At 41.3% G+C, this 20,341-nt stretch overlaps 1 protein-coding gene across 5 annotated transcripts in view; it reads right to left on the bottom strand.

The window, feature by feature from the left end:
- The window catches only part of mbnl3 (muscleblind-like splicing regulator 3), a 30,053-nt gene extending 10,166 nt beyond the window's left edge, over positions 1-19,887 (bottom strand). For 3 of the 5 annotated variants that reach the window (XM_023283249.3, XM_055016757.1, XM_023283254.3), the window contains exons 1-6: positions 19,622-19,886; positions 11,196-12,205; positions 2,688-2,852; positions 1,965-2,168; positions 1,639-1,878; positions 473-626 (exon numbers count right to left, since the gene is read on the bottom strand). In XM_023283249.3, coding sequence (XP_023139017.1) covers positions 473-626; positions 1,639-1,878; positions 1,965-2,168; positions 2,688-2,852; positions 11,196-11,369 — 937 coding nt within the window. In that variant the 5' untranslated portion in view covers positions 11,370-12,205; positions 19,622-19,886. Of the gene's footprint in view, positions 1-472; positions 627-1,638; positions 1,879-1,964; positions 2,169-2,687; positions 2,853-11,195; positions 12,206-12,297; positions 14,742-19,621 lie in introns of those variants that run through there. The other 2 variants (XM_055016756.1, XM_035954220.2) reach the window with 2 other exon arrangements.
- Between the last annotated feature and the right edge of the window lie 454 nt (positions 19,888-20,341).

Raw genomic sequence — 20,341 nt, forward strand, 5'->3', positions numbered from 1 at the left:
TAACGCGATTTAGATTAAATATCGAGATTTTTAGCTCAGATTTGGTCATATTTCTTGATCAAATGGAACATCACAGATGGGCACCACAGGGAAGCTAAAAATCTGATGATTTTTTTCTGTTTTGACGGTTCCTGGTTCTTTGGTGAATTGTTTAAGACAACATGCATTTTAAACACAACAGTGTGTGTTGGGGTTGGTTGGGTTGGCGCCCTTCACACGTGAAGCAAGAGTGAATCGGATGCAAGCAACACAACACACAGCGGAAGCAAGAGAAGAGCAGTTTGACAAGCAGCTACACTGCAAAGAAGCTTTGGACAGATACAGCATGCAGACTGCTACCACTACACTAGTAACCCCTTTTAACCCACAGCATTAGACTCATCTAACCTTTGCATTTGTCTACACAGAGCACTTCTGAATCAAGCGTTCATGAATCCAGGATGCATCCTACGTCTACGACAGTCAGACTCACCAGTGGGGATAAAGGCTGGTTGCTGGAGCTGCATGTTAGCCAGGGCTTGCTGGTAGTGGAACATGCTGGGGTTGAAGACGGTGGCAGCAGCTCCATTGCTCTTCTCTAAGATCTGCCTCTTTGGTAGCGTCTGCATGGCCCCGGGAGGCAGAGCCTGAACGGTCAGAGGACCAGAGGAAGGAAAACCACAGGTTATCTTTCAACACTAGCTCCTGTAAACATTTTCTCTGGAACAGCAACCATTACCAGCTGTCATCTCAGGGTAAATAATAAAGCAGTCTCTGCAAGGGCTCTTTGGGTATCTTGTTGACATGCAGGCTTTTTTACCACCATAAGAGGGCGCTGCAGTATCTAAGATTAGCTGAAGTGATGTAGGACAGCCCAGAGGTCAGGCCAAGAGCAAAATGGGATTGCTATGATTTCATTCTCTAATGGGGCCGGTGCTGAAACATCAAACTGCAGCAAAAGATAACTGAGATAACTTACTCATATCAGTAAAACATAAATAGAAACTTTAACACGCGGTTCATCACCATACCAGGCTGATCCGGGGACACATTTTTAATCACAACCTGATTTATCTCAGATTAAATAGGTTACACTGTGAACTATCATTGACTATACAGAATAGCAGCAGCAGCAGTAATTCAGCACTTCAGTCGCAGACAGCATTAGAAGCTAAATGTACCTTGACCTAGGATGCATCATGTTTCTAATCCTTTAATTTTACTGTTTTGTATGGTTTCTCCAACACTTGGCTTCTTGTTTTTCTGCAGCAGCATTGCAGATTGACCTGATTAACGCTAACTTTAGCTCTTGTAGCTTTGCTTCACTGAAAGTACAGGCTCAGACACATGCACAGTGGCAGACATTCATGAAAAACATAATCCCCAGACTATCAAACTTGAATATGGCTGAGGGACACTGTGGTACCCTGATCCTTTATTGCATCAGTAAACAATATGCCAGTACGGAACAAGAATATCTACAGGTTCAGTCTTGTGTTTGGCAGATATAGTGGAAGTTGCTTGGCTTATAGCTGTGTTCTTCTGTTTTATCTGGTTCTGTATACCAGAAAATTATGTGAACATGTTCACCTCCATTTTGGCAGAAAGAACTCACAGCTCTCAGTATCTGTCCCCGTCACAGAGCTGGGAAGGACTCACCAAGGCTGCGGACGCTGTGTTTTGACTGGCTTGGTGCTGTGCAGCCTTAATCCTGGCCTGCAGGTGAGCCGGAGGATGGAAGTACTTGCACTTGTCTCGGCTGCAGCGGCCTTTAATGTAGTCCATGCAGACGATGACCGAGTTTTCGCTGCAGTCCACCATGCCGGCCTCCAGAGGGTGAGCGTAACGGCAGTCGCTCTCACCCCGTGTGCAGTTACCACGCTGGAATTCTCGACAAACCTGGCAGGGCAGGCCGGAGCACACATCAACGTTTACCTTCAAACATACTTTGGCCAAACATAGAAACACAACAACTGCATGCATACCTCCAGCTTGTCTGTGCGCACATGTTTTTGTGCGGAGGTGCCATTGCCCATGTTTGCCAGACTGGTGGGACTCCCAGGAACCAGCAGGGGAGTGCTGGGCAGCAGCTCAGGCATCAGGCCCATGGCCGGGCCCATGTGGCTTAGATAAGGACTGAATGCCATACTGGGACTCGTTGCCAAGGAGGGCGTCACTGGGAATGTTGTCTGAGACAGAAAGAGAACCGCAGAGACAACAGACAGACAATTTATGACCGAGCTTTCGCAGGCTTTAGGAGATTTGGTGTTAACATAACCAGCACTGAGCAACAAGAACAATGCAGCTAACGAGAGCTTGGCTCCTGTTTCTAGCATTACAAAACGTGAACATTGATAATATGGAAAAGCTTTTGTACCACTTGATATTCAGTGAATTTCCACCATCACTGTTGCTAAATATAAATGCACGGCTTTAAAATCTGCTTCATGTATCGTCTATCTCAACTGCTGAGACGTGAAAACCAGAGCAAGTTTGGCTTTCACAATTAAATAAAAGAAGAATATTTATTTTAATCATTTGATGCAATCACTAATAGAGTCCAATATAATTATTTTATTTAAAAAAGTACTGCCTTCTGGTTAGTATTTCATTGTATCACTCACAGTACACATGTGCAGAAGCAGTATTTCGATTAATAAATGACATTTCTTTGAATGTGCTGCAGAAACTGAAAAGCTTTAGCTCACTATGGGCTGCAGTTGGGCTCCAGGCAGCATGAACTGCATCTGTTGAGCCAACATGGCTGCTGCGGCCTTCTGCTGGATCAGGTTGTTCCTCCCGTTAATCTCCAGCTGGGTTTTCAGGTGCGGAGGTGGGTGCAGGTATTTACAGTTTTCTCGCGTGCAGCGGCCCTGAAGAGGACAGAGGAGACCAGATAGAAGAGGTCTAGAGCAGGCAGACGCAGTGTGACACACAACAGCCAGACAAGAATAATGTGATTGAGGAACTAAATCAATCAGGGGTGTGTCTGGACGCAGAACTCTCGACAAACAAGAATAAAAATCTCAACTTACTGCAGCAATATGTCCATGCTGAGCAGAGCACTCATAAGTATAATCAAGTACAATTTGTAAAACTAAACATCACGGATCAAGTGCATTTTCAGAAGAACTGGGTCTTGTACATTCTGGAGAAATAAAGTACTAATGAAGCCACAGAAGAGCTCCGGCTGCATAATTCATGAGAAATGAGCAACCACTTTCTGAAAGTGTTCGGCTCTGAGAAGAACAGACATCTAGAAATTAACTGGCACTCGATGAAAATAGTTTTGTGCTCCTATATGGAAATGTATATAATTAAAATGGATTGAAAGAAAACATATCCACCTTTAATTTGAACATTTTTGGCAATTTAGTTTGAATGACACTTTACATTTCATTTGTTGCCATAAATAAATCATTTTTTGAAGCAATTTGAAGTGACAGGTGGAGCATTTTCAGCCAGCTTTGGATTTTTCCACAGTGGCAAAGCAGAAAAACAAACCACAGAGATAAAGTAGGAGAGTTCAAACATGTGTTAAACTCTTAACGTCCTGTACGACTGATTCTGTATCTCCACCTGGAAGATATCGGATCAAAAAATAACCTACTTTCCAAAAAGAGAAACAAATATAACACATACACTGAAGCTGTGCTGTTGAAAGAAATGCTAAGGCAGAATTAAATGTAATATTCTTTTAAATTAATATGATACTGAAAGAGATCAACTGATATAGCATGTTTGTATCATTGGTATAATACAGATATTGGTATGAGACAAAAACATGTCAGCAAAGGAAGTATTCAGAAGATTTACTTTCAAAAAAGAAGCTATTTCACAATATATAAAAACAAAGTAAAAAGACAATAAAATGTCCTGCACTGAAAATGTTTCTTAACCCACAAACTCCAAAACCTGGCAGTGAGTGTGAAAGGCATGTTGTTTACAAAAACAAAATTACATCATTTACCAAGTAAGAAACTGTAAAAACAAAAACAACTTTCAGATTTTCAACTTTCCAATGGTCCTCATCTGTGACGTGTTGCTCTGTTACATTTAAAAATGCAGTAAAAAGAAATTTTTTAACCAAATTCTCCAAAAAACAAAAGTCTACACTCCTCTATGCAAGCCATTAGTGACTCAGCTGTTAATCCTCTAAACCCCAAAACCCACCAGCAGGTTTGAAAGGCATGTTATCTTCACCAAAATTACATCATTTATCAGCACAGTTGGAATTTTTTTTTACTTTCTAATGGTCCTTGAACTACATTTCTGTGACATGCAGGTCTGTTTAAACCAAACTTAAATTAAACTTGAAATTATGATATTTGACCAAAATTATTTTATTCTACATCAAAAAAATTGTTGCTAAAAGCAAACTGTTTGCATGAATCAGATTCTATAAAAACAGAAAATTCTACAATTGGAAAATATGTATATTATGTATATTCACAAATTTTACAGTGTTTTTGGCACTCATGGGCACTTGGAAAAATATTGTACACAGTTGATTGCAAGTTTTTTTTGTAAAATATGTATCAAAGAAATTCAACTTTTGTTTTTCTTTTCTTTTTATTATTACTTAGAACACTATAACTGGGTCATACTGGACAAAAGACATTTTGAGTTCTCTCTACCACTAGCCACAGTTGTGCTGTTTCCATAGAATTGCAGGACTTTATATTGCAGTAAAATAGAGCCAATAGTGACTAAAAATATGACAGGAGTAAAAAAAAAAAAAAAAAAAAATCGCTCAGAAACTGCTGTGGGGTTCAGAGGGTTAAGAAAAAGTATTATCAGCAAATTGGCTCCTGCAAGTGACAAACAATTATTCTGACTATTATAACATATTTTTAGATTAATATTACTGATGCATTAATACGTAGAAAACATATCACTAGTGTCGCTAACTGAGGTGAGGACAATTTACAAGCTTGTCACATGTTTTGTCGATAAAATCTTTGAGAAAACTGTCTTTAAATTACATATACAATACATGCCAGATATATAATGTATAGGTGGGAAATGAATCCTAATATTTCAGTTGTGTTTGTGATCTGTACTTCTTTATTCTCACCTGCAGTGGGTCAGAACAGAGTTAAACACCTGAAACTGTGAAGAAACGTCTTGCTAAATGATGAAGAGGAGGAGGTGAGCTGATACGAAGCTTTTATAAATAAATCACACAGGCATAAATGTTTCTGCTGGAACAATGTGTTCAAATAACTTCAGTGAATTATCAAAAAATACCTGAACTACCATAATTCGAAACATAATAATAAAATGGTTACAGAGCACCATTCATTACTATGCATAAATGTTGTGTCTGCTGTATTCTGCAGCAGTAGTTTGCTGTTGGTTTTATGCACAGATTCAAAACAAATCTTCATTCAATACAGGGAGACTTGCACAGTGAATGGCCATAACCTAATAAAGTCTTACACATAACTGAGCAAAGGAAATGCTGTTCAAGATCTATTTGAATGAAACAGCAAAAATGTTCTTTAAAAAATATGTAATATTTTGGATTTTTTTCAGTCGATCATTTCAGAAAATGAAAAACAAAATCTTCACAATGGAGAAGCACAAGGCAAAAAATGTTTGGCATTTTGCTTGTACAATGACATAATTAAACTTGTGAGCCCGAAGCAGTGTCTGACAAGAAGCAGAGAGAACTCAAAAACCTGCTTTGTGCAGAACAAGAGCGTTAGAATTCCATAAATCACAAAAGAAGAAAAAATCTAGTTAAATTTTTGGATTATTTATTTTACAAAAAAAGGTGCTTGCAGCTGAATCACTCATCGTTTCACAGCTGTGTAGATGAGCGTTTTTTTTTTTTTGGTTTTTTTTTTGTTTTAAAAAGCTTCCATTGGCTATGTTTTGGTGATTTTTTTAAAAATGCATTAGCTTAGACTTAGGGTAATTTTCCCAACAGAACTGCATATCCCACATAATTAGATCAAGGTACATCAGAAAGTTGAAAATGTCTTGGTTAGGGTTAGGATTTTTACAGTTTTCTGCTCTTATAAATGGTGTATATTAGATGATTTTTGAAAGGATACTTGACCAATCAGTTTAGCTCTAAATCTTTAAGATCCAAATCAAATGTTTTAATGACGTAATACGAACATACATTGTCAAAATTTTGTATTTCAGTCACCTGAGACGTGATCTGCATTAGCAGCCGTGGCCACAAGCCGCTATGATCAGAATCATTCCTTGTGCTCCTTTTAACTTGTCAATTTTGGCTTCTTGACAAACTCTCAATCAAATTTCAAGCCATTTATCTAAAACCAATTCATTTTGCCCCAGAATGTCATCAAAGCAGTGTCCTTCGTCTCTGCCAGGCTGTGAGGAAGGTGACGATGGTGCTGCAGGAACAGTGCAGGTCAACACGCAGTCAGAGGAGAAACCGCAGTCTTCATTAAACCCCTGGGCCGACAGCAGCTGCCTGCCCCTGCAGATGAGCTGTTAACCCGCTAAACTACCTCCGCCGAACGTCAGCCACATGCCCTGTCATCGAACCACACCCACGCAAACCAGCTCATGATCATGAGACAGAGCGCTAAAGCGACGGAACATAAAAAAGTCTGGAGACAAAGTGACGTCATGGTGCAGAGACTCTGACGGTGATGGATGATGTCGCGCTGAGAAGAGGACACATAAAAAAATGGGTTTAGCAGCAGGAGAGCTACACAAGAGGAGAGGAAAGCCGCAGTGTCTCTTATGCCAGCGTCCATTTGTACAACTTCACACAGCAGACAAACAGAGTACAGGCAAGCAGGCAAGCGTGCAGCCTGCTGAAAAATCGTCAGGATGGTACACAGGCTTACACAAACACTCTCGCCTACACTGGAGAAGCGAGCGGGCTTTGCATCAGCGAGGTGTGTGTTTAGGGATGAGTCTGTAATGAAGAGCGAGTCCCATGAGCCCAGCAGCCTGCTCCAACTCAGAGAATAAGAAAAGTAGCTTCTAATGGGTCCGATGGTGCACTTATAACGTGGATGTGGACTAAATTGCTATGTGAATTTGTGCTCTGGTGGCATACAGATACAAAATCTGTGGCGGAGAAGAAGGCCGATGAAAAGTGGTGCTGAGGAGAGTACTGGGTCAGGAATATCCTTTTGGTAGCCATAGCAACCCACTATGCAACAGAGAGAAAGTCCCTGTTCGTAGAGGAGTGTGTTGTTGATGCACCCAGTGAGAGGAGGATCTCTGCACAGATCTGCACTGTCGCATACATTTACACAGCTGTATTAAGATGAAATCATTCGTCAAACAATTCGACAGAAATTCTGCTTGTAGCAATTCTTCAGTTATATATATTGTTCGAGGAACGGCAATTTGCAAGATGAAATTTTGTAATTCAGGGTCTGCAGAAGCTGTAAGGCTGACATCTTGTGTTTTTTTAAAATATCACAACCACAATTATCTGGGTGTAATTTGATATAGATATCGCTGATGCTCAGATTATAGCGTTGTTCGCAAGGGAACAGTATTACCTAGGGACCTTCAGTAAGTTGTAGTAACAGCGAAGGTCATCTGTGATCTCCACAGTGCTGCAAAATGGTCTGACTGCATCTTACTGTCATTCTGCTATACGGGAAAAACACTCTGAATTGTTCGTATTTCTTTAATCCAGTCACAGTCGCCTTAGGCATTGCTGAGCCCAGGATGCAGTGACAGTGCCCCTGCATAAATAGTGACGGAGGGATTGTTTTGGTGGAACATTTGTATGGCTAATTTATCCAAAAAAAAAAGAAAGCAGGTCTGCCTTACTGCACACGAAAAAATTTCAGCACAACTTCTAATTTTCAGAGCGTAGATTTCTGCTCACACAAGCATATTATTGTTGTTGTTCCTGTAGCATTTTTATGAAAGGCACAAGAAAGCATGTGAAATCCCATGAGAATCTACCATATCTGTAATTTGTAAAGTAAAAATCCCACCGCAAATTCCCTGCAACTGTTTACCAAGCACTTTAGCCCCAAGCAAATCAGCCTCTCAGTCATTCGAGTTTTTTTCGTTTCAATTTTTTTTTTTTTTGTCTTCTGCACAACTATGTCATTCCTGCTTAAAAACTACAGAAGCCATCTAAGCATTTCCAAGTTTGAACAACACTTTGAGTGCAAATTCAAGAGGCTCATTAGCTAAACAGCATGGAGATCCATTCACAGAAAGCTCAGATCAATCAGGAGAGCAAAATCTCGAAGGACAATGAGATGGAAAACATGCAAGACAACATGTGGTAACAACAAGCTCAACAGTTATTACATTAGAGTCTTTTAATAGTAATGTCCCTACATTTGAGTAAAACACAGATGTTGGCGGGGAGGGCAATTTCTAAGTCACATGATATTCCCAGGTAATAATCCTCACTTTGGTGCTTAGGTGAAAATGTCCATCTGTTCAATACTTTTATTAATTTACAGCTGCAAAAATAATGGCAGTCTCAGGATTACACTATGTTTACTTCTAATTAGCAAATGTTAGCTAAAAACTAAAATTTCCAGCCTCTCAGGTGTGAAGATCTTCCTTTTTCCTGCTTTTAATCTGAGTATCTTTGGGTTTAGAATTGCTATTTGGACAAGAAATGCATTTTAAAGCCATCTTTGTCTCTTAGTCCCCGCATTAGGGATTCTTTAAAATCGTTTTTTCTGTTGCAGACCCTGAAATAAGTCTATTCATTGGCAAAGTATTCAGTGGATTAATCTATAATTAAAATATTGTTAGCTGCAGGCCTACAATGCTGTCATTCAAAGGTGACACTGCCATTGAATCGAGCGTATGTTGAAAAGCAGGATGGTGGGCAGATGTGATGTCCACACTAATCATTGGAGATGACAGCAGCACTCCAGTTAACAAGGTAAAAAAGAACTAAGCGTGAGCTCCCCCCTCCCTCCCCTGCAGAGGTTCAGACCGACCAGACAGAGCTAATGGAGGAGCAACAGGGAACGACAGCGGTCGGATTGTACCGGCCTGGAGATGCCAGATATGGGAGGGACGGTGAGCAGGGAAGCCATTAGCAGATAAATCCATAAAATTAACAAAGGAAGGAGGGGTGGGCGGGGAGCAGGGGGAAGGAGCGACGCTGTGGAGCGGCTCTGTCGGGGACGTGGTGCTTCTTTGTTTTTTCTCGAAACTGTCAGCTGAGCATAATCCCAACAGCAACGAGGACAGAAAGTAAAGAGACGGTTGTTGACACACTGCGCTGGCACCACAGCACTGCTGCAGCCCCAGATGAAAAAAACTGCTTTGACCTTCAGCTGTCACCAACTTCCAGCACTCTCTCAAACTAACAACGTGACCCCGAGGCTTCAAACAGCCAAACGTGGCCTTTAATGCTTCTTCACTGCCTTTGGTATAAAGCCGCTCGCCTCTTTCTCCTGTCGATGCAACCAGTACAGAGCCAGGCTGTTGCTCTGTGCTAAAAACAGCCGTGCCACTCAGGAAGATCAAACTATCCAATGGGTATGCACTCCTGTGCTGTTGCTAGGCCCCTTCTCTCTGTCTCTCTCTCTCCTCTCCATCTCCCCCTGCTCAGGAGGACATAACACAGAAAAATGGCTGAATAATAAATTCTAACTCAATAAACAAGGAGACAGCAGCTGCACTCAGACAGAAAGCCCCTTGTCTGGGTCGCACTTTTTCGCTGCAGGAAAGCTGGTGGAGCAAAATCTCCCGCAAACACACACGTCGACACAGCAACAGTCTATTCTTGATTTTAGCATAATTGGCCATTGATAGCCGAAGCTCCTCTAATATCCAGTACAGCGTCACCGCTTCGTCTCGGACTGTTTTTCCACTGTGAGCGAGCAGTGTTGTGGTTCTGTGGTGGAGGAGAGCAGCTGCAGTGATGGTGCAGCAGTACGACCGACTAGCCCAGAAACAGATCGTCAGCAGGGCAGCTTTACGAGAAACTACATCTGCCTGGGACCAAATGGAAACAATAAATATCCTGACAACCAGAGGACGTTCCTCTGATGTTGTTATCTATATGTGCTGGGTTATAAGCACATATGGTTCAGCAATATCATGATTAATACCATGGCTGCTGAAATTCCTAGATTGTAATTGGCTTGGAACAAAGCTTATTAACCAGACACCTAAAATATATGGTTTGAGTTCTAGATGAATGCAACAGTATTAAACTATGCGTATAGACAGCAGTAATGAGGCTTAGCCAAAGAACTCATAGCTAATGCTGTTTGAGTAACCACTAACGAATTGCTAATTAGCAGCACAGTGCGAACCAGTCAAGTTTAATTTCAGATATGTTTGTGTTAGCATCAGTCTACCTTCCGTTCAGCCCACATTCGTTTTGAAATAAAATTTGAAACTGAAAAAAAAAAAATCAGTTTAAAACACAAAATTTGAAAAATCCAAGGTTTTTGAGTCTACAAAAGAAAAAAACACCCTTATTTTGTCAAGTGTACATGGGTCAAAAATAAGCAAAAATAGATTTTTTTTTGTATTTTAAAGCTAATATTACAAGAAGAAATAGTTTTTTTGTTTGATCTAATTTCTGATTCAGAGACAGTCTATAGATTCTGGAGGAAAGAAAACATTTAATATGACGTTAGCTATTCCACGGAAAATCTTATCTCCATTAATTCATTACAGTCATGGCAATGATTCATATGTCCTCCCCCATTCGACATTTTCTGTCCATTACAAAGCAGGCTTTATAACGCAATCATAGCATTGGTAAAATGTTGAATCATGAAATGGGATTCATGTCACCCACCACAACCTATTGCTTTAAAATGCCTGGTGACAGGTCTGAAATGTAATTTTCAGCATCAAGAATTAAAAAAATCCCTCCAGGATATATCTGACTTTTTTTGATACAGACAACAAATGTGTTTGTCTTGAATAACTATTTAGACGTAAAAATAAAATTGAAATTGATCAGCTGACCAACTGACAGTTGCAAGGCTCAGTCAGGATGTTGTTTAGGTAAGGCTGTAGGCTGTGTGCATCTCTATATGTTATATATTACATTTGATGTGTGAAATTGCATCTTTTCTGTTTCCTGAAAAGTGGTTTTCTCATAGAAACACTACAGATAACACTGGTTTGTGTCCATAAAAAGGTATTCCGACGTACAGCAAAAAGGCATCAACTAACCTCACATGAACCTCAATGAACGCATGGAAACAAACAAGCTGTAATATGGCAGGGACTGATGTACGTAATGTCTGTTGCATTGTTACCTTGAGTGAATCAAAGCAGGCGATGACTCGGCCATTCTCCACATGGCAGCTCCGGGAGGGATGTGCAAACTTACACTCGGCGTCGGACCGCGAGCAGGTGCCTCTCTGAAACTCACGACACACTTCCAAGGTCAGCCATTTGGTGTCTCGCCCCATGGTCATGCTGACGGCCATCAGAGACGCTCACAAACACTGAGTGGCAGGAGGAGGGTTGCAAATGGACGGAAAACTGTCTGATGAGAGCAACGGTGACTAATCGTGATTCAAGAAAAAAAAAAGTCCCCAGAAAAACACAAAAGGAAGTAGAAGAAAAAATATTTTCGGTTTTTCCTCAGTGCAAACAGGCAGCAAGTCCTTTTGGTGGGTGTATTCTGGGGGACGTTTATTAGCTCTTCCTGGGAAAAGTGGCAGCTGAAGTTTTCACTGGGGTGAGATAGAGGGGGATGACTGAGCAGAGGCCAGCTCTGCCTCAAAAGTAGAAAGAAAAAAAAAACTACTGTGAGGACATCACTCTGGCATGCTTGGATATGTTGCTGATCTGTGTGTTCACCTGTATCAGCTGACAGTCACTGCAAGTCACTGTTACATTCACGTCAACATGGCCAAGGCTGAGGCCGTCACTGTGGCTCTGCTGTACTTATATCTGCCTGACAGAGAAGCTAAAACTATTTCTGTAGAGCAAAAAAAAAGCAGAGCCTTACACCGTGATGTCCTTGCAATGATGAGACGAGGTGGCGGCTCAGCTCAGAGTGTATCGAGGCTGCAGCTCAGCAACGTGGGATGGATGACTCTGTGGCTGTCAGGATAAAATAGAGCCTCCATTCAAGGCCAAACACACACTGAGCCCCGTCCTGCTGTAATCCAGCAGATTTCGGCAAGACCAACCCTCGAAGTAGGCACTTTGGAGTTCCTCCTCTTACTTCAGTCTCTTTCTCATCCCTCCTTCACCGTTCTTCTGTTGTCATCCTCCTCACTGACCTCTGTGCTGCACGTCCTTCCTTGTTGCCTTGCTGTGGATCGTAAAAACAGAACAGCAAACATTAAAGCATTAACAAAACAGCCGCCTGTTGAGGAGAAATTACTGTTAATGTAAAGCTACGACCTCGTGTGGAGCTTGCTTAAACGGAGGGTGATGAGGATCACGAGGCAGGAGGGTGGAAGCAAAAAGAGCCAAAGAGAAGAAAGCGAGGGCAAACAAATAGGGGAGCAGAGCATACAGGAGGGAGGGAGGCAGCAATGAACAGGAAAGGGCAAGCTATGTCTTGATTAAGTGATACAAACGAGAGAGAGAGAGGGAGAGAGAGAGGGAGGATGGAGGAAGATTGCAGGCAGGACAGAGACGTCACTTCAACTCCCGTGAGCTCCACAGAGCAGAAAGTAATTGACCAACTTGACATGAATCATGCTGCCAGATACAGTGAAAAGTGGTGTCCTTGAAGTGGCACAGGCTGGCACATGTGGTCGACACAGATGAGTCCCAGTTATTAATGAGAAGGGAAGAGGTAGGAAGAGCAGAGACAGAGCAGAAAGAGAAGGGGTAGTTCTTCACAACTGCAGCTGCTTTGCTTAATGCGAAGCAGCAGCCAATCAGACGGACTTTTACAGGCAGGCAGGACACGTCAGCGGCCAATGACGAAGCATTTTGAAACGAGGCTCCTCCCTTCACAGAGCCTGTCCTTGTTCCTCTCGGTTTTTTCACTGGTACAAGCACAGTCATGGCAGTCATGGCTGAGCCACATGCTAATATTCAAACTGTGCAACAACTCCGAGCCGACGCCAAACAGTTTGGACTTCTCACAGACGTGGAAGAGAAAGCTGTGTCTCATTCAGGCAGTGGACTGTGCTGCAGTATGATGCAAGGATGATGCATGCAGCCTGCTGTGCAGCTCACCCTCAGGAAGCAGAGTGACGTGTCCGGACACTAAGTGAATACTGATAATAATCTGTGAGGGGAAGGAAAAGTCCAAACTGCATTTCGGACTTTGCAAATTGAAAAGAAAGGAACACTGTCCAATATTAAGCCTGCTGTGGCACATTAATGCACAAAGCAAATAAAACAATAGGCAAGATGCAGGAGAGGAGGAGCGCAAAAAATAGGAGGAGGAGAGGGCGTTGGAGCAGATATTATCAGTCCCTGCATCTGATGGCGGCAGACACAGACGGAGGAAGCAACGGGGGAGTGGGGGGAGTGTGAGGGAACAAGTGTGTGTGTGTGTGTGTGTGTGTGTGTGTGTTCGTGTGTGTGTGAGCATGCAGATACAGCCCAGAAGGAGAACACTGCAGCGGAGTGGGAGAAGGAGGGATAAGGGGGAGGTGGGAACTGAATTGATGCACCCACCTTCAAACACAAGAACAAAGACACATCCCAGCCAAAAAAAAGAGAGGCAGGAACGAGAGATGAGCAGGTACAGCAACTGCTTTGCTTGCTTAACCATTATGCTTGTCTCTGCCTCCTCCTCCTCCCAGCCTACCTACAGATCGATAGGAACTTTTCTCAGGGGGGGACAAGACCAGCACTCCTCCTGCAGCTTTGCCTGTCCTGCATTCAGGTCCACATCAGTGTCAGGCGCATTTGCTTACGCACGCCCTGATGATGCAGCTCAGCAATATGCAGCCCGCATCATCAAAATGCTCCTCAGCAACGCTCCTCACTTCCTCTCCTTGCTCTCACCACGCCAGACACCAAATGGCGCACAGTTGCCATTACAACCATTCTTGGAAAGCCACACAGCAGCACTGGCCCTCCTCCAAAGCCATTCCAGTGTACACTGCATCCGGCACCTTTGGACATATACAGGAATGACCTTTCACTTTCTAACAGACGCTGTTGTGACTTCGCTATCCAGGAATTTCACCAACTGTTTAACCAAGTCGTTCCTTGTTATCTTTGCCTTTAGCCTCTATCAGGGCCTTTACAGACGTATGAAGACAAAGCGGACAGTTAAAAATAGAGGAATCGTGCCGTGGAATAATATGAAAGTAGGTTAAATGTGACATGAACACTTGGGGGCCGTGTTCGTTACAACATGTTCATGAACAAACAGAACAAACCGTGAGGGTGATTAAACCAGCCGACATGCAAGTCAGGAATTAAGTTTTATTAATTAGTTACCCATTAATGGCTGCTGCCACTCTATCTCTGCATGCAGAAATGTAGGATCATGGAAAAGGACAATGACTTTTATTGCATACCAATAGTACAAAACTACTAAGAAGTACTTTGGATCACATAAACATGAGTCTACAGACATGCTGTTGGTTCTGTGAGGACAGTAGTACTTTCAGCTTAAAGCAAACATTCACATGGCAGTAGTGTCATACAGGTATACAATGTTTACCCCGTTCAACATTTTATCTTTGTGTTACTGTTTGATAGTTGCTCCGTCGAGGAACGCGGCAGGGTTACGTGATGATCGGCGTTTGTCTGTCTGTCTGTTAGCAACATTACTAATCTATTCAAAAATTGCTATTTCAGTCTGGACCAAAGTGCACTGACATGCTGGCAGACTGACATTGTGATCTATGGAGCCAGTTCACTTTCTGAGCATTTATAAGCGTTGGAGGTCAGTTGCAATTTGGAACAATACAATTAGCAAATCTCTATTTAGGATTTACAGGTAGCTTTTAAATAATAAAAAAAAAAACACTGTATTATCGTGTTTTTTTTAATTATTATTTTGAGCAAAATTAAACTTTCAGAGGCTGTGAACGCTTGCCTACGGCTGAATGTATGCTACATGGTGCAGACAGGTGCACTGCGATTTCACTGACATAAGCACAGTGTTATTATTTAATAGCCACAGCTCGTACATTTTGCAGCACGTCTCACACAGAGTTGAAACTGTAGTGTCAGTGGTTTTACAAATTAATGATATCTTCCTTGTGTGACGTCACGCTTTTGATGTGGTAATGCTCCATCTTGTTTTAAAAGTAATTATACGGGGAATTTTGAACTGAAGCTTCATTATAAATAAATAACAAATCAAATAGAAATATCAGTCAGAAAAATTTAAATTAGATATTTTCCCAAATCAGTGAGTCCTGACTAAGCTGCATATTTGTCAGATTGATAAAACCATCAAAGTCCATAACTATCTTCTTGAAAATTTTGAACTTATTTCTAAAATGCAACTAGTTTCCAATCATTTAAAGTTCAGAATAAAAACATGCAGATTACTGTGTCTTCAAACATTTTACAAGCTAAAACAAAACAAAAAAAAAGATAGACTAAAAAAGCCACATGAATTGTCTCCATTATGCTTACTTACATTTCTGTGATGTTTTAAGTTCTAATCAGAATTCGTTTTCAAGCGATAGTCCTCTTTAGGAATAAAGCTTCTTCAGTTTGGAATGAAGCTAAGAGGCTACGCTTCAAAACACCACAGCAGAGACCAGACACGAGGGGGCCAGAGGACGCAGAACAAACAGCCGAGGAGCAAATCATTAAGAAGCAGGGTGAAGTGAAAAGACTGAGACAGAGGAGGTTTGGTTTTAAATGCCCTGATAGCTAAGTATTGATCAAGAGAGAGGAGCGTGATGCTACATGCTTAAGGTTGTGTTATTGTGCAGTTTCAGCCCACACACCACAGCTATCTGTCCACTGATGAACAAATTAAAGCTCTTGGCGAAAACAAAACACATATATGAAAGAATGAAAGTAAGGTTTAGCTACACTGCTAGGATGAAGCCGGAGCCAAAACTGTTCCAGCATTTCCGTTTGCAAAAGGATTTAAATAATTATTCGATAATCAAAATAGCTGCAGATTATTATTTTTTTTATTCTCAATCAACAAATTAATTGCCAAACAGTTTCAGCTCTAATGCACAGATCTACTTAGAAGCCGCCACCTGTATTCCCACTTCATTACAAGCCAGAGTGTACATTTTGTGCAGAAATAATCTCGGCCTACTGAACTTGCCCGACCTTTTACAATGCAGCACAGACAGTTGTGGGGATGCGGGGATGCGGCACGGTGACTGAAAACAGAGTGTCCTAGTTCTAGCAGTCATTACGCCGCTGCCTGTCCTCCAGGTGTCTGCAGCGAAGGTGAGGGGCTCCGGCGGTCGGCAGGTGGAGGTCAACATGTAGGCGGAACAGGGCTGGGGGAAGTGTGAGGAGGACAGGCGAGGGCGGCTGCTGTTGACTCCGGCGCGCTGCGTTCCTCATCAAACACAGTGCACCAAAGGGCTACCGACAGCGCAACCTTCACCGGAGCTCTGATGTCTGCATTATGGCTGGCGTGTAGGCCGGGTGCCACTTGGACAGACAGCCCTGCACCTCGTCGCCTCGCACTAACAGGCGGCCTTATAGCGATAAAGCTGTCAGATATGCCCTCAGTGAAAGGCTTATTAACAGTTTGCACAATCGTCGTACAGGCGAGGAGTATTTGAAGTGCGTCTTAACAATTTTGGTTGGTTTAACCCTCGTGTCGTGCTGCGGGTCAAAATTGACCCGTTTTAAAGTTTGAAAATGTGGGAAAAAAATAATATTTTCACAGTAAAACTTCTGATGTCCACATTTTCAACAATTTTGGGAAATCTGTGAACATTTTTTGGTGGGAAAAAAGAAATGTTAAAAATGTTTCTTTAAGAACATTCACAAAAAAATCTACCAAAATCCAGCAAATTTTGCTGGATTTTGGTTGATTTTTTCTGAATGTTCTTAAAGACAATATAAGAAGTTTTACTAATATATATGGAATCACTTTAGATATTTTTAGGATTTTTTTGGAAGATTTTTATTCATTTTTTGAAAATATTTACAATAATTTTCTTGCCAAATTTGGGGGATTTTTTAAAATAAAACTTTTAAGAGAAACTTTTAAGGAATGATTGGAATTTTCTTCCTGAAGGTTTTGCAAATTTTCAGAAATTTGGAGAATTTTTTTTGCTGCATTTTGGGATTTTTTTTTTAGACAAGGAAACAACATTTTTTGGTGCCCATAAATGAAGACAGCAGGAGGGTTAAAACTTCAGCTTCATCTACTGTTTATTTTTGAATTGTTCTATTTTAACAGTGTTAGGCAAAAGGTGTTAAAAGGAAATGCAAGCGTTGCTGGTAAACACTGCAGGTTTAAAGCGAGAACAAAGGAAATGAACAACTAGAATAAGGTGAATTCGCCTCTGAGGAACATATGTGTGCTCGTGGCTGAAAATCTGCAGTGGAGAAATTACAATTACTGGAATATGCTGGACAAAAGTTAAAAACACAAACACTGGAAGCATTATTGAATTGAATTGAATTGAATTGAATTGAATTGAATTGAATTGAATTAAACTGAATTATATGTAAAAAAAAAAAAAAAAGATGAAGATTTAGACAAACTTCAATGACTGAAAGGAGCAGAAATGTGTGAAGAAATTTAACCACTTACTGCACTTATTGTGAATAGTTCTATAATAAGAACATTTAGTAGATATTAGAAATTTAGGCTGACAGAAAGAAATAAAGGGTCATAAAAATATAGTTCTGTTTTTAACAGTCACTGGAAAAAACCCTTAAGCCCAGATCTGTGTGTTAGTTTTAGTTTCACATGAGAATTTGGGAGTTTCCTGTGGGACTTTTTTGTTTAACCCTCGTGTTTACTGATATATATTTAATCACTTTAGGTATTTTTAGGATTTTTTAGAAGAGTTTTACTCATTATTTGAAAATATTTACAAGAATTTTCTTGCCAAATTTGGGGGATTTTTTTTTAAATAAAATTTTTAAGGGAAACTTTTAAAGAATTAGTGGAATTTTCTTCCTGAAGGTTTTGCAAATTTGTGGAATTTTTTTTTGCTGAATTTTGGGATTTTTTTTCAGACGAGGAAACAATATTTTTTGGTGCCCGTAAATGAGGACAACAGGAGGGTTAATTTAGAGTTTCCCCCTTCCCAAAAGCCTGGTGATTTCCGTTTTTAGAAGCCCAGGTATTTGTGGAACAAACACTGAAGCTGTGAAAAATACAATTCTAATGTCTATCTAAATTATCTCTGTGTCACAGTTCACTGAACAGACAACTCTTTTGAGATCAGTAACAGGGACGAGTGCAAAACAGGCCAACATCAATGGGCAGGTGATTGATTAAAAAGGTGAATGATCCATAAATCACAATGAGAGCGAAAGCCAGCAGGCTGGAGGGAGGGAGCAAAGTAATTAGGTTAAGTATCAGTAATCTTTTCAGCTCATTAAAGCACCACAGCTCCCATTCAAGCAAACATACAACAGGCTGATTTCATCATACAAGGACAACACAGCCTAAACAAAATGTAATACTTGGAACAATGCAGCTTAGCTCGCCTATTTCATTTGAAGTTTTAAATCAGTCCGAATAAAGCACTGGCCCTGGAGCGTTCATTTCACTTCACCAGATTTGAACTGGGAGTTTCACATCCCTGTAGTGAGATAATGAAAGTTAACTGCGTGGAAAAACTGTAGATATTACAGTCGAACCAATAAGATATCGTTGAGTTACATTTTTGATTTTTTTTTTTTTATTGCTGCTGCAGTGTTGCTGAATGGTTTTATTTGCACCATAAAAGATGCAGAGGAGTCAATGTGTGTCTGTGTGAGGGGGGAAATGAAAACAAGTTTCATGGGAAATGGTGTTGTATGTCCTTGTGTGTGTGTGTGTGTGTGTGTGTGTGTGTGTGTGTGTGTGTGTGTGTGTGTGTGTGTGTGTGTGTGTGTGTGTGTGTGTGTGTGTGTCAGTTTATCTGCGTTTATATTAAGTAAAGAGAAACTAGCTAGACTGGTACAGAGTCCACAGCCTGGAGCGAGCGTGAACTTGTCTTGACTGGCTGTATTGGTAATAAGAGCCAAAATGATGGCAATACATTCACTAGGATTGCATACAGTATCTGTAGGCGAGTAGTGACAACACAGTGTGGCATGGTGGCGTGGGTGTCTGACCCCTTATAGGACGCACAAGGACAGGACTCAACCTTCTGCATTGCTGACTGCATGTGTGGCACAATCCTGCACAGATTGCAGCCAGATAACCTGCAGGTGGAATGGATTTACTGTGAACAGAGTGGCTCACAAAGTCATTTCACATAGATTTTTTTTTTTTTTTTTTGCACTCCACTCTCACGTAAGACCACAACTTGCGCTTAAAACACTGGTACTGTGAGGACACCCAGTAAAACCCCGCACATTAGACTAAACCGAGCCCTCCTGTGCAGACTAAACTATGACAACAGCGTCATTTGCATGCAGACAGACCATGCTCAGAGCATGTAAATGTAGTTACTGTTTTGCCTATGTGTAACACCGCAATTACGCCCGTATGCAACGACAACAGAGGCCGCTTTGAGCGTCCACGCAACAGGCAATTTTAAATGTATGCAACGTGGATTAAATGCAAACAATAATAATAATAATTGTTGTTTAAATGGCTGCACTGATATCGCTGCAACTGCGCCAGACGCGCTGAGGCTCTTACCTGTTTACAGACCAAACGGATCCGGGCTCAAAAGTCTCCTCTTAAATTAACGTCGTTATTTTCCGTGTTAATCGGTAACGCACTCAGCATTGCCTTGAAGCGAGGAAAGCATGTGGGAAAACAGGCGCTAGCTGCAAAATGCGGAAATCGAAGCAGGTACAAAAAAAAACGTGTTGCAGCCGCGGGGTGAAAGAAAGAAGCGAGTCTGGCAGCTGATATGTTAGCAGCGACTACATTTGCCTCGGCTGCAATACAGACTGAACACACAGCAGATAACAGATATGGTTAAAAAAAAAAAATCCGAGGGAGGGCGATATGGAGAGGGAGGAGTTGGACAAGAGGGAGTGTGTTCGCTCCGATTATTTGATAACATCATTAGGGGGAAATCAGAGTCACGACTGAAGCACAGCAGGTATGAAGGTAGAAGGTTATTACACGTTGCTGCTACACAAATTATGATGCTAATGGTTAGCGCCACTGAGGGCTGGCAGTTAGTAAAGATGTTTAGCCCTGTCAAACTGGTAACATTAAGGTTGGAGCTAACCAAACAAACCCAAAACTAAATATGTATCTACATATAGCACAAAAGCTGTGTTGTAATTTGAAAGATAAAAGTTAACTCAGTCCAACTTTACTGAAGCGTTATGTTAGCAGTTTGACTAATGGCCTGTTAAAATATAACGTATTTTCTATTAGCTAGCCAACGGTCAATATTTAAAC

Source organism: Amphiprion ocellaris, chromosome 13 (genome assembly GCF_022539595.1).
Source record: "Amphiprion ocellaris isolate individual 3 ecotype Okinawa chromosome 13, ASM2253959v1, whole genome shotgun sequence".
Lineage (NCBI taxonomy): Eukaryota > Metazoa > Chordata > Actinopteri > Pomacentridae > Amphiprion > Amphiprion ocellaris.